A 15,326-nucleotide genomic window follows, 5' to 3' on the forward strand; every position below is an offset into this window, starting at 1 on the left:
TTTTTTATTTTTGGCCGTGCAGTTCAGTTACCAGCGTGACGCTAAAACTGGTAGTAATGGCTACTTGTTACTGAAGTAAGCTATGTCAGAGCCCATACGTCTATACTTTAACTTGAGTGAAAAAGTGTAGTCAGTAGGCCTACTTTCAACTTTTACCAGTGTTTTTAAACATGACTATGTACTTCTACTTGAGTGAAGGATGTGTGTACTTTTGCCATCTCTGGTCACCAGGCTTCTCTGCCTGTATAAGGCCTCAATCACGGGGCCCGGAGAATACTGCAGTCATAAAGCACTTTGTCATCACTCGTTATATAAACTCAACAATTGGGTGGGATCACATTTCGCATGTTCTCTCCCTTCCACCCTCCCATCACCTCCCCACTCAGTATGGACCGTGTCGCTTGATTTTCTCCTGGCGCTGTTTCAAGTCCAAATGGAAAGAGCGTATACCGGTAAGTTGTCATATGGGGAACCTATGACGGGACCTCCCTGAACTAGCCGGAAAGCTTTAGCTGCCTGATTGGCAGGTAAGTGAAGGTGTCCGAAGGGAGCGGCGGTGGGAAGGTTTGAGGGAAAAAACAATAGCGGGCTGTAAAGGAGATAGATAAATCTTCCATGCGCCAAAAATCCCCTGGAAGTACGAGAGGGAGGGCGATGCTAGCAAGTAAAACGTATGAATGGCCCAGTAATGAGCCGTCAGGAGCGAGAGCGGATATGAAAACACGAGGCGAGAAGCGACGAGGAAAAATCGGCTCTTGTCCTGCACCGTTGTAGAGGGAGCAGTAACCTAGCTGCTGTTGTGAGAAAAATGGATTATCCAGGGGTTGGCTTGTCAGCCAGTTGACTGCCCAGGGCTGCAGGTAGGATAGTGCAGTGGCAACAGGTGCGACACTCGCCAACGTTTTTGCAAATGAGACTAATCGCTGGGCCTGTCTGTGGAACACCTGAAGCATGCCAGGCCAGGCAGGCGCGGGAGGGATAGAAAGAAGGGGAGGAAGGGGAAAAAAGGAGTGGAATTAACGGAAACAAGATAAGGGAGTCAGGTGGCTGAGCGGTTAGGGAATCAGGCTTTTAATCAGTAGGTTGACGGTTCGATTCCTGGCCAAATGATGTGTCCTTGGCAAGGCACTTCACGCTACTTGCCTCGGGGGAATGTCCCTGTACTTACTGTAAGTCACTCTGGATAAGAGCGTCTGCTAAATGACTAAATGTAAGTGTAATGTAAATGTCTGACGTACACAGAACATAAGCACTATGAATATATGAAACATATAGGGTCACTGCAGTTCAAGTGGGTCAAAGGTCACAAATCTCCCTGTGCTTAATGATGCTTAGGATAAAATCATACTCTCCCCTCAACATTTAAATTTGACATTGAACTATCTAGTTGTAACAAGCAGAATTGGGGAGTCAGAAAACCAGAAGAAAGCAGGGCTCCCCTGTTAGCTCAATTGGTTAGTGTGCATGCTCTGAAAGCTGGGGCAGTACCACAACAGCCTGGGCTCAAATCCAGCCTCCAACCTTTTTTGTATTTCTTCCTCCCTCTCCATTCTTTTCCTGTCACACTTCAATTAACTGTCCAATACAGCATGTCAAACACAATCCACAACTCAATAAACTGAGGGAAATAACCACACAACAACTTGCCTTTTAAAGTTTTTTGTGTCCGTTTTGTGATTTTCTTTTCTTTATTAAGGAAAAGCATAATTACTACAAATTACAAATAACACTATTAGCAAATCACATCAGCCTACAAAGCAGATATTATAAATATTACATGTTATAATACATCTCATTCAAGTATTTTACATTTATATATATTTTTAGTTTTTTTGCTCATGACAAGCCTAGGGTATTATGATGATTAACTATTAACATTTTAATGGTTCATAAACAGCTATTATATGGCGTTATGGGTTTGTATGTCCTTTTTTCAGTCTCCAGATACCATAGCTGTTTAAATCCTCTGAATATTGACATAATAAATCCCCAGTTTGGGCAATGTCCAACTTTCATCTCTCATCCCCCTCCTCTTCCTACAGCATCAGGCCCAGTCCTTGTGAAGACAGACAGGCAGGGTTGAAGACAGACAGGCAGGGTTGAAGACAGACAGGCAGAGTTGAAGACAGACAGGCAGGGTTGAAGACAGACAGGCAGGGTTGAAGACAGACAGGCAGGGTTGAAGACAGACAGGCAGGGTTGAAGACAGACAGGCAGAGTTGAAGACAGACAGGCAGGGTTGAAGACAGACAGGCAGGGTTGAAGACAGACAGGCAGTTTGGAGGCACTTAGACAGACAATCAGATTTAAAGGCAGACAGACACAGTATTCAACATGGCCACAGTAAGTTCAGACAAATGTACATCCTGCTGTGTTCTAAGGTGAGACTATGGGAGTCAGGTGGCTGAGCGGTGAGGGAGTCGGGCTAGTAATCCGAAGGTTGCCAGTTCGATTCCCGGTCATGCCAACTGACGTTGTGTCCTTGGGCAAGGCACTTCACCCTGCTTGCCTCGGGGGAATGTCCCTGTACTTACTGTAAGTCGCTCTGGATAAGAGCGTCTGCTAAATGACTAAATGTAAATGTAATGTAATGTAATGTATGGGGAGGGGAGAGGTGCATCTTCCTTCTCTGGCACCCGTATCTGGATCAATCGTGAGGTACCAAAAGATTCCCAACCCTAGTTTTCAAGGTCTCTTGACATTGGTAGCGACGTGCCGGCCCCTAAACTCACGCCTGTGGAGGCTTGGGAGGGTGGGCCTTGGGGAGGAGTACAGGATGCAAAACAACCTTGTCCTCTGGAATGGGCATGGATTGTCACTGCGAAATCCAATCCTCGTTTCCCTCAGAGAGAGGGAAGAGCTGGAGAGACAAATAAGCCCAAAATCCCCATCTAGATGTTCAGTGTGTCAGATGGATTGGTTAGTCACTAGATTCCTTTGGTAACAGAAACCCAAAGTCAACGATGGACATTGGCTATTCTTAGCCTGGGCAGAATCTCTCCAACCTTTCCCTCTTCCATGGCAACAAATGTCACATTGGTGATGTATTCCATATTAAATTACAGAGTTTTAACTGAGCTGGGTGTGGAGTGTTATCAGCAAACATAATGTGAAAGATTAGCACACACATCATGCCCACCTGTTCCCCTGCTCTGTTTTATGAAGGACACAGCTGTGACACTGAAACCAGGCTTTTTAAAGGCCTCTAACCCCGGCCGGTTGGGTGACTGACGAGGCTGTTGTTGTTGTTGTTTGGTCTCACTGTCACCTGTTTAAAAATGGCCCCAATGATTCGTCTGCTTAGAATAACTGATGGTGAAAGGGTTTTGAGCCAACGTAGGAATGTTTTATGAATATAAAGTGTTCCAAAATTTGATTAATCTTTCTATATTTACATATGATATTGTACCTTAAGGTCAGCTAAGTGTCTTTAAAGAGCCAGATATGTTTTTTTCCACAGTATTCACATCATAGTTAGTCATAAGAGACTGTGCCAGCTCACAATGCTTTTACTGCTCCGACCAGCCCTGTCACGCGTGTTCCAGCCATCATCACACAGCAGAAACAGCATGTTGAAACATTCCAGCTCATTGTCAGCCAATCTGCCAGGGTTTTCCCCTGAAGGAAAACGATCCCATTCCCCTCGGACTTACGTCAAATTAAGCAAATTTACAGCTTAGCACTTAAGAACTTCTACCTTTGCCAAGAAACCGACGCAAGCTCCCTGTACCCAAGTGAGTGCTTGGTAGCGCCTCAAGTGGAATGAGAATTTCTCCCTGCTCCTTGGCTATGGGGCCCGTGTGAGTGTGTTCGTCTAGCTGGGCCCAGCTCCCTGCTTTTGGTCAGATAGTACAAGATGATTCAACACTTTCACTTGTGCGAAAACATTTTTTTTAAAGCAAACCACTTGATACATAATGGGTCTTTGGCAAACAGCCAGGGTGGATTTACCATTGGGTGGTTTTGTTTCTGGTTGCAGCTACTTGGTGTTTGTTCTGCTGGCAAAGTCCTATTCAACACACTGGAAGACTCATTCACAGCATGGGGGACAAACTTTCAGAGAACTAAAACAAATAGAACACTATGTTTGGTATTTCTTGGTAAACATTTATGTAACAGATTTGACAGGTGTCTCACTTTTCCTAGTTTGTTTATAGTGCCACAGCACTAATCCTTTCCTTGGACAGTGTTGAGGATTGACAGACAAGGTTGGCTCTTTGTTTTAGAAATACACACCCGTGCAACAAAACAAAAGGTACAGAAAGTAAAGCTGGTCACAGTTAAGTAGGACTATAATACTTGGAAGCAACAGGAAAAAAAAAAAATCTGCAATTACAGTCTACGACCAAACGTTAAATACATGATAACTTTTCAGCAAAATTAATTAAACTTTTAGCATTATTAATGTACATGGTGGAGAACTTCATCTGACTCAAAATAATTATATAGCCAGTGTCAAGTATTTAGTATTCATTACCGTCCCCTCTCATACACCTACACATCAGTGGCATTGAGATAATTAACAAAATGGTGTCTCGATATTTTCTTGCGACTCTGTATCCACAAATGTTCGCTTTCTATTTAACAGATGGAATACAATCTACCATAGTGATAAACTCTACTGTGACGGTACAGTAGGCACATTTTTCTGTTTATGGGTTCAACAGAGGGTGTTTCCATACTTCTTTTCTTTCAGCTCCTGACAGATTGTATCCAGTTTTTCTAGTTTTTCTACAGAATGTTCTAGTTGAGCAGAGAACAGAATGTTCACCTTGGTGGTGCAAAAGTAAATGTGTAGAAAGGTACAGATCAACTAGTCACATGCCCTCAAAAGAATGATGCTTACTGAAAAGATGACTGAAAAAATGTTACCCAACCTGAGGCTAAAGAGGAGCTGACCTTTGAATGAAGGTGTGTCCCAAAAAATAAAAAATAAATAAAAAAGAATTCTGTTTTTATATTTACTGTATACGCATTTGAACTTCTTAAGGCAATAAAAATACAAATAAAGAACCCCTTCATTGATGGGTCATACATTTGTTAATGGTGGATGAAATCACACTGGAGACTTAGTCAGGAAGCCTCAGGCCAGCGGTTGCTATGGTGGAACCTTACAAACAGCATGGATTTTCTTGGTGTGGTTTGATTTAACTGTGGAAAGTCAAATAAGGCATAGAAATCTGTTTTTGCAGATCAGCATAAAACAGTGTTTGATGTTGGAAATTATCTCATCTTTCCATCAGGGATTCTTCCACTGAGCCTCATGCAGTCATTATTTTTGGTCAGTTGGAAGTACTCTGTACAGTACGGTTATGACATAACTGTAAACTTCCAAGGATTAAAAAATATTTGATATATATCATAAAATGTCTGTCTGATTTTTCCTTGATCTCTCGTCGTTGCTGAAACACCATCCTAAACACCTTATCGTGCTTGTCAGCGCTTCTCAACAACCGTGCTTTCTGTTAGCACACAATACAGGGAGTCAGGTGGCTGAGCGGTTAGAGAATCGGGCTAGTAATCAGAAGGTCGCTGGTTCTGGTTCCTGGCCGTGTCAAATGACGTTGTGTCCCTGGGCAAGGCACTTCACCCTACTTGCCTCGGGGAGAATGTCCCTGTACTTACTGTAAGTCGCTCTGGATAAGAGCGTCTGCTAAATGACTAAATGTAAATACAATGACACACCTGGACTACAGACCTCCTCCAGAGGCCAGGCTGAACTCGCTGGTCCTGTAGCGAGTTCAGCCTGGCCTGTGCTGGTATATCTGTCGAGGGTTGGTGCTTGTGTGCACACAGAGAGCAAGTGAGGGGAGTCAGGTGGCTGAGCGGTTAGGGAATCGGGCTAGTAATCAGAAGGTTGCCAGTTCGATTCCCGGCCGTGCCAAATGACCTTGTGTCCTTGGGCAAGGCACTTCACCCTACTTGCCTCGGGGGGAATGTCCCTGTACTTACTGGAAGTCGCTCTGGATAAGAGCGTCTGCTAAATGACTAAATGTACCGAGACCCACCACGCCTTGTAAGGCTGCCCTGCGTGTCCCCTGACCACGTCTCCAGTGGTAAGTGTGTTAAGTGTTGTTAACGATAAATAGGCTGAATGTGTGTGTACTTCTCTCTTTCCCTCTGGGGTCTCTGTACGGCAGCAGCTGCCACTAACACACCAGGCCGACTCCTTCTCCCAGTCCTGTGGCCAGGGGTCCTCTAAATGAAGGCTGTACACGTGCAAAAATAGATAAATGAACATCTATACCAAAGGGCAATGTATTAAAAGAGAAGAGAGGCAGGGTAGTGGGGGCAGTGGTGAGACAGAGGACAGGAGGCAGTCGGTTTCACGATGAGAGCTTCATAAATGGTTTGATGAGTCCCAGAATTGATGGTCCGGCAAGCTCTCTGTCAAAACATACATGATACGGATCTGTGTCAACCGCAGTATTTCATAGGACTTTTTTTCTTTCTTCCTCAGATAAGCATTTGCAGTAGTTCCTTTATAGCTATTACTAGAGGATGCAGGACAAGCAGAATGAGAGGCCAAGGCAGTCAAACGTCCATCCATCTTCCCATTGTGGCCTCTCTCTTCAGAAGCCACTCCACAAAAGATGCATCTTCATCCAGGATGCACAGACAAGGCCACCTGCTTTTCCTCTGCCCCCCCCCCCCCCTCTCTCCTCCCCCCTCTCCTTCCTCCCTCGCTTTGTGAACTTAATAAAAGCCACCATTAAGCAGCGCTTCATCTGTTTGGGGCCTAATCTTGCTCGTACGCACCATGTGACCACATATGTGCAGCACACCTGTCGTGCTCGCAGGCCTGATCGGTCTCCCTCACACACGCCACGTCCCCTCCTGCGGGCTCACAACCTGTTCCTGGCACGGCAGCGAGACAGACGTCAGGTAGGGTCATGTACACACACACGCATATGGACTCTCATCCACGTGCACATATATGGATCGTCATGCAAGCTTGCGCACACACACAGACACACAGGAACACATATTAGGATTGGCGCGAATGCACACACACATACACAGGAACATTTATATACTGTGTGGGTTCCCTCACACAGCTGGGACATACACACGCATGCACACACACTCTTACACACATTTACTCATGTTGGTACTGTACATGCATGTGTAGCATTGTTCCACAAGGAACAAAGTACAGAAAGTTTCCCTGAAGAAAAGTAATGTGCCCTTAGTGAACCTTAGAAAAACACCATAATTGAAACAGGCCTAATTTTGTTTCATACATTTTTATTTCATTGAGTGAAAATCTCAACCCTTGCATAAGACATGCAGAAGAAGAAAAATAAACATAAATATAGCACAAAGGACTAAACAATACTAAATCCAAATGGATAATACGCAATTATAAACATCAGTGGTGAGCGCAGCAAATTCAAGTAATTGAGAGACTCTTTTTTTTCATCAATTGCTTTGTCTTTATATATTTATATAAAACTTTTGATTTGTCCCCCTGTCAGATTGTGAATCAAACCAAATTAGATGTGAGCACAAGATGGCTTTTAGTCCTAGAGTGCAATATATTTTACAAAGGCTAAAACTCAACTCCATTTGTCCACTAACGCTGCTTTTTATTCTACTTCTCCAACAGACAGAATACATCTTCGTTTGTTTTCCTCCAATTTTTAAATCATCGTTTACTCCGTTAATTAAAACAGTAAAGCGGTCTGTCCGTGCTGCGGCAGAAGCCTATACGGGACTTGGAGGTCGTTTCCGTCTGGTTTTTGTGTAATATAATTTTCCATGTTTATTCTTTTTTTTTCTTCGTAGATTATATACAGGATGCCAGCTGGCTGACAGATGGTGATGCCTTTACCCGTTTTTTTTATTTTTTAAAGAAACATCACAAGGAAAAGGGCGACAGCTGCGGGCTGGTGGACCGACTCTAGCAGCACTCTGGGCGCCGAGGAGTGCTGGAGGAGACGACAGAGTAAAAAAAAAAAAAAAAACATAGATACAAAACCTCTAAGAACTTATGCCTCTCATTTCACTGTCATTGTAAAAGACACACTAAGCCCCCAAGTTATCCTACGTCCTCCTTGTGAGTCCCCAGGATAAACTCTGCATGGTCCTGCCCTCACAGACCAGCCTTACAGAACAGCTCCGATCACTATTTTTGTTGTTGTTGTCATGTTATAGTCAACTGTCCACGTCCAGTTCAAGCTATTTCTGCATGAACCTGGATTCACCTCCAAGATTCTTGTCTGTCTCCCGTACAATTCTAGGAGGATCAAGGCCCTTGGGGAGCCTGGAGGCTGTGGAGGAGACTCGCAGCCGCAGCAGGCCCACAGGACTACTGCTACAGGTGTCTCCTAGTAGTGGCACCAAGACAGCAGGCCTGGAGCCTGGCCTTGGGGCCCTGCAGCTGGGGGCCCGGGGGCTGGGGGCCTGGGGACCCTGGGTCTGGGGGCCCTGGGGGGGGGGGGGGGGGGGGTCCCTGGTCCAGCTATGGTGTTTAAGCTCCACTGAGCTAGAATCATGTATTTGAGCAGCACTCCTTAAGCCCTCCGCATCACTACCCAGAATGCCCTGGGGCTAAAGCACTACTAAGCATATGTATCGTTATAATAATTATAGGTTCTTTATTTTCAACTTTTTACAAATCCTGCTATTTTACACACACACACGCACACACACACTCACACACAAACTGTATTCAAGTGCACAATGTCTCCCAGCCTTATAGCTATTTTAAAAATTCTGTCAGAAAATTTAACAAAACAAAAATGACAATGATGCACCGCCTTGCATTTGAGTCGAGGGAGACACATGGAGAGAGACACGCCCACAGCAAAATCAAGAATTCCAATGAATGAAAAACAACAAAAATCACACACAAAATATGACAAAAATAATAATTATAATAATAATTAAACAAGGTGTTAAATAAAACCGAAACATTCATTGATAAATTCTTATCAGTGATTTCGTTCTGTATGAGTTTGTTACTTGTTAACTGTTTGAAAATACAGCATTTTCTGATGCAAAAACAACAAGGTAAAAATCTGTCAACTGTGCTCGTGGCATTTCAAGGGCCACAATGTACAAATCTGTTTAGTCAACTTCCTCTGTGAATGTACCGATGGAGAGAGAAGGAGATGACAAATAAGATCACGCACACAGGCAAACTATAGTGGGGTTATTTCCATTTTGAACTTTTTATTATTCATTTCTCCTTTTAACGGTTTCTTTTTAAAGGAAGCTGTTCATCGAAGAGCATTTTGTTCATATAGTTTTTTTTTCTTTTTCTTTTTTTTTAACAGAAGAAAATACTGTACAACCCTTTTTCTTCTTCTCAAACCAATATTCCCCAGGATCATCGACACACATACCTTCCCCTACAGAGTGACAATCTTTTTTTCCAAAGCCAGAGACCTCCAGAGAGATCACAATTATTATCTCTTTTCAGGGTTACATCACCATAACCCAGAGGGGAAGGTTTACATTAAAACCGTGTTCAATTAATCGTATTTTTTTTATGTAATTTTCCAGTATTGGAGCATTGCCATATTGTAAAGAATGAATTGAAAATCACAGTTGGTATTAGTGTTGTTAGGCAGTTCTGGTGTGCCTGTTTCATAGAACAATCATCCAATCACAGAAGAAGAAGGTATCATTTCCTGCTTTAAATAAATCACAGAACAATAGTTCTTCGTCACACTAACAACTATTTGTGCATCAAAGCAAATTGAACTAAAACATGATAAAGCAAAAGTCCCTGTTAAAAGATATATCTTTTTTTGTCTTTTTTCTTTCAGAAGGTACAAATGAACCTAAAAAGTGCAATTACACCCTAGAAATATCTCATTGCAAGGTCACATAAATATTAAATAAAACCGTTACAATATAGCTCAACCACAACCATAGTGAATGGAAAACAAAATGTTGTCCACAAATCTTTTTCGTTGTCTATACATTTCAAACGTTAAACAAACTCCCTGACACGGTTCCCTCATGTTTACTCATGTTTTCCACAGGCCAAACATCCCAGAATCGTCACCATGGTTCCCTCACCTAGTTACCCGTAGACGGTCTGACACGTCTGGTTAACTGCGCAAGTGTAATGCAATCATAATGCAATGATGGTAGATGGTAACAAAAATATCTTTAAATACATGTTTGAATTTCTATCGTCCTCATTCTCTATATAAAAGTGCGCTATACAAACACAAACCCAAAAGTTTCCTAGAGGATAAAATGGTACAACGGTACGCTTGGTTTTGGTGAGAACTTCTGTTTAGAAGCAGGGATACACCAGACTTCTGGCCCCACTGAGAGCTTAACTGTGAGGGTGAGGCGGTCCAGACACTAGACTCCGCTTCCTGGACACACACAGCCTCTCTGATCACTTCTGGAGGCAAATGTACACCAACAATAAAATAACAGAACCTTGCAAGGAGGAAGAGAGGGGAGGGTACAAGCACTGATGCAGACTCCCTGCTTAATAATAATAATAATAACAATAATAATAATCATAGTAGGATAAAACACATTCTGTATCATAATTTTGCGTCAGTGAAGTTGAACAGTGATTTATTTCCCTTTTTGGGTGACAAGGGTCCGGCAGTTAGTGGACTGCACCAGAAAACTTCCTTTGTATATTGACGTTCACACACACTTACATATATAGTTATATAGAGAGATTTCTTTTTTTTTCATTTTTTTTTTCTTATCGTGTTTTTTTTCCACACACAAAAAAGTGAAAACAAAAATTAAATAAATTAAAGTCAAACATGCACGCACACACAAAAGACCGATGTGTAGTAAAATGTTTACATTGCTGCCCCATTTGTAAAAGAGGGTCTAATTGGTTTGTTTCTCTGTTCATCTTTTAATGCATAATTGAATTAATAATGTTGGTCATCTTGTAAACATCCTAATAAATCATTTGGGGCCGTCATTTCTTCATGTTGTTGTTTTCACGTTGTCATCCGCTCGTGTGTCCCTAACCATGATAAACGAGGCCACTTCAATCTGATGTTTTGTTCATAGCATACAGGATACTCGTCGTTCATGCCTCCATCTCACGCTTCTCCAGAGGGGAAGAGTCAGTGTGGTGGGCGGAAGCATCCAGACTCTCGCCATTGTCCTTGTCACAGTCAGGCTCCGGCATGGAGTCATCATACGAGTCAGTGTTCATGTCGTCGTCCTCCTCCTCCTCCTCCTCCTCTTCCACGTGCCCCTCCTCCTCGGGCGACAGGTCGTCCTCTGCATCTCCGGACGTCCCCGTGGTGATGTCATCAAGCGGCGCCGTCATAGCCAGCGGGGGCTTGGAGCTGGGCAGGGCCCCCGACCCCCCCAGGGGCCCCGCCCCGGAGTCCTGGTGCATCTTCTTGCTGAGGTCCAGAGAGTCACTGAGCCCCAGCCCCACGGCGTTCTTCAGGAAGAACAGCGAGCTGCTGGACTCTGTGCCCAGGTTGAGAGAGCCGTCCAGGCTGACCGAGGAAGGCGGGTAGTGGTGGCCGTACTCGGAGGCCATGCTGACCGGAGGGTAGAGCATGGAGGTGGGGGCGTTGAGGCTGTTGTTATGGTGGAGGCCCAGGTGGCCCCCGGGGGAGGCTGGGGGGAGACCCATGGAGGAGGGGTGGTTCCCGGCCGACACGCCTACCCCGGCGCCCCCCATGTGGTGCAGCTGGGCCTCCTGGTGCGGGGACACGGAGGGCAGCTCCCCACGCTCTTGCTTCTCATGCTTGCGCTTGTGGGAGTCCATCTGGGACATGCCCACCACGGTGTGCTTGCACTCGGGGTAGGTGCAGTGGAAGTGGGAGCACTTGAGCTTGTATTTGCAGTCGGCCACCTCGCAGTCGGCGCTGGAGCTGAACTGACAGAAGCCTGCGGCGGTGATCACGTCCTGCTTGCCGTGGTGCTTGCGATGCGCCGTCACCTTGGTGCTGTCGGTGCAGCGGAAGCCGCAGCGCAGGCAGTGGAAGTGGGTGCTGTTCCCCGAGAACTGGCAGTCTGGGAAGCTGCAGCTGAGAGACGACTTGAAGCGCTTGAAGTCGTCCAGCACCAGGTTGTCCACGCGGTCGTGGTGCTGGGCGTGCTTGTACATGTGCGTGCGCCCGCAGAACTTGTAGCCGCAGTTCTCCCGGGTGCAGTGGTAGTGGGTGACCTTGAGGGAGAACTGGCAGCCGGGGTCCTTGCAGTCCTCGTACAGGTCGTAGCGGCGGAAGCCCTCCAGCATCATGCCCTCGTCCAGCATCTTGCGCGACGAGGCCGTCTTGCGGCGCTTGCCGAACGGCGACATGTCCTCGATGATCCAGAAGCGCTTCTTGGCGCCGGTCGCCGTGGGGATGTAGATGCTGTTGCCTGGAGGAGAAGAATAAGGGGGATGTTGAGAACCTGGACCTTCAGCTCACTGACACATCACCACGACAACAGAGCAGGGCGTGGGGGAGAGGGGGGTGGGCACTGACTAGACGTCTGCTCTGTAGTGTCCTCCTCCCTGAACCCTGTGGTGGTCCCCCACCCAGCACCCCCAGACTCTCTTGGTTCTCTCTCCCCCACCCTGCGCTCCGAGACAGGAGAAAGGAAATTATAAGATTCACTCGCTGCTGCTAATAGGAACATGACACTTTTACTGGGCGTCTACTTCCCCCTGGCCCCCCGTACCCCCTACGCGGGCGAGGGGGTGGCCCTCTCCTCCTGCTGCTTTACGAGGGGGGCCCACCCCCACGACCCCCCTGGCCCCCACGGGTCACTGCTAATGATGTGATCCGTGTTCTCCATAAAAGTGCAGGTGATTAAAATAAAGAGGGCCGGCGATGCAGCTGTGCTAATGGAGGCAGAATAGGAGCCCTGGCTTGGGGAGGCAGGTGCTGATGTTCCTGCATCGTCTCCAGCGCCTCGTAAACACCATCGCTGCTCACCTGAGCGTACCCGTCCACAGGGCGACACGTGACTACAGGCTTACAAACATCTGAAGAACCGTTAAAATGACGTAAACAAATGTCTAAAAAAACGACATTTTGGCGAGTCTCTGTATCATGTGATCCACACTCCTAACATTCCCAGGCACACCTTACTCACTACACACAGTCTTGCACACGCCTCAGACTCTAGTGAGCCGCGATGAGGTAACCCTCTCTGTCTGCGTCATGCGTCAACAACAATCAGGACGAGCCCGTCATGATTAAACAGGTCTAGGATGGACTGTGTCTGAGCCAATGGGGAGTGACAGCCGCAGTGTTGGTTTGCGTCGGGGGTAAGTACCTGCTGCATCCTGAACTATAGGGACGTCATTTTTAACCGGTGACGGTGTGGCAATGATGGGGCTGAAAGCTGGCGTGTTGGTTGGCATGACAACACTCCGCGTGGCTCCCAAAGAGGCGCTGAGCAGAGAGTATGACAGACAGGATGGAGAGAGGAGGTATGGGAGGGAGGGGAGGGGAGGGCGGAGGAGAGACGGAGGGAAGGAGGAGGCCTGGGACTGGAGACCGGGATGAGGAGGTGGAGGAGGAGGTGGAGGAGGTGGTGGTGCGTTTTGAGGTGCGGAAGTGTCAGCAGGGGTGGAGGGGGCGGGGCAGCCTTGTCCTGGAGAGACAGGGTGACCAGGAGGAAGTGGAGGGGTAGACACAGGAAGAGGAAAGAGACAGACAGGAAGTGGACACAGGAACAGACAGGGAGGGAGGTAGGACAGAGACAGGGACCCGTTCACACAGGGTTGGGAGGTAAAAAAAGGGGAAAAGATAAGAGAATGATACAAAATGAAGCAGAATATAGACAAGTAACCCAACAGCAGCCGAAGCAACAACCATGAGGACGGTGTTTAACACCGCCCGCCGAACAGTCGGCCAAATTACTGGATTTGACAAGGATGTAAGTGTTTAGATCAGGAGTTCAGTCGGGATGTGTTTCAGTCCTAGAGCCTCACAGATGGAAGGAGACACACATAGAGAGAAGTCTGTAGAGTGACGTGGCCGTAATTCAAGGAATTACTGAACTACATGAAGGTTTTATGTGATGAAGATGACCTGGGTAACAGTCTTATGTCCAGGACTGTGAACCTGAGTGGGGGAACGTGATCTACTCTGATGGATTGGTGTCCTCTTTTGTTATGGAAAAGTCAAAGCATGTCAAAATAAAGTATGTTTAATGTGTTACAGATCACTATCCATTGAGGAAATGGCATATTGGTATGGTGTGGTGGCTGTGACAGTAGTATGGGGGATGAATGGAAGGCTTTACTTTCTAGTATGCTGGATACTACCACTGCTTCATCCTCACTAACTTATCATCTGAAACATGACTATCATACAGTACTAGAATAAAATAAATACACATCGATTATACATGACACAACATTTCATACAGTATATCACCCCTAAATCCAACAATTTAACCAACCCTCTCCTCCCTCACCCCTCGCCTCCCTCTCCTCTTCTCCCCCCTAACCTCCCTCCCTCTCACCCCCTCTCTTCTCCTCTCGTCCCTCACCTCTCGTCCCTCTCTCCCCCTCTCCTCTCCTCTCGTCCCTCACCTCTCCTCTCTCACCTCTCCTCCCTCTCTCCCCCTCTCCTATCCTCCCTCACCTCTCCTCTCCTCCTACTTCTCAACTCACCTGCAGGGGAGCTGTCGTTGCCCACGGGGGTGCTGGTGCAGCTGCGGTCCTGATTTGACGATTCGGAGGAGAGGCCGAGGGGGCTGGCCCCGCCCATATAGTCCATGTAGTCGTCGGCGTCGTCCATCATGCTGGAGAAGCCGGGGGTCATGCCGGCGTGGCCCCCCAGGGGCCCGGAGCCCCCACCGGACAAGTGCTGCATGTCATCTGACCTCTGGGAGTGGGAGTGCATCTGTGGGGGAGGGGGTGGAGGGAGGGAGGACAGGAGGAGGGAGGGGAGAGAGGGGGGAGAAGGAGGGACAGAGTGAGAGGAGAGAGGGAGGGAGGGGAGAGAGGGGGGAGAAGGAGGGACAGAGTGAGAGGAGAGAGGGAGGGAGGGGAGAGAGGAGAGAGGGAGGGAGGGGAGAGGGAGAAGAGCAGTGAGAGAGTTGAGTAAAGACAGCCGGCTACACAACCCATGACTCCATAGTGACGTGCTGTAATGCCAGAAAACACTGTGTCTCTTCAGAGTTTCAGAGTAACAAGGAAGAGGATACATCACACACACACACTCACAAGAACACACACGCACAGGAACACACACACACACACACGCACAGGACACACCACTGAGAGTAAAGCAATGATTCTTCCAGAACTGCGAAGGTTACTGTAATTTGACTAATTACTGTATCTTATTATGGAATGCCAGACGAGGGACAGGCATGTGTCACAATAGTCGTGATTATCTGTGATTGAGCCTAGTGGC

General features: G+C 46.8%; 1 protein-coding gene across 6 annotated transcripts in view; it reads right to left on the bottom strand.

The window, feature by feature from the left end:
- Positions 1–7,231: 7,231 nt before the first annotated feature.
- casz1 (castor zinc finger 1) overlaps positions 7,232–15,326 on the bottom strand; it is a 70,299-nt gene continuing 62,204 nt past the window's right edge. For 5 of the 6 annotated variants that reach the window (XM_067239437.1, XM_067239436.1, XM_067239434.1 and 2 more), the window contains 3 exons: positions 14,579–14,810; positions 13,231–13,551; positions 7,232–12,327 (listed from right to left, as the gene is read on the bottom strand). In XM_067239437.1, the coding sequence (XP_067095538.1) occupies positions 11,030–12,327; positions 13,231–13,551; positions 14,579–14,810 (1,851 nt within the window). In that variant the 3' untranslated portion in view covers positions 7,232–11,029. The remainder of the gene's footprint in view (positions 12,328–13,230; positions 13,552–14,578; positions 14,811–15,326) is intronic. The other variant, XM_067239438.1, reaches the window with a different exon arrangement.

The sequence above is a fragment of the Osmerus mordax genome, chromosome 7 (assembly GCF_038355195.1).
Source record: "Osmerus mordax isolate fOsmMor3 chromosome 7, fOsmMor3.pri, whole genome shotgun sequence".
NCBI lineage: Eukaryota > Metazoa > Chordata > Actinopteri > Osmeriformes > Osmeridae > Osmerus > Osmerus mordax.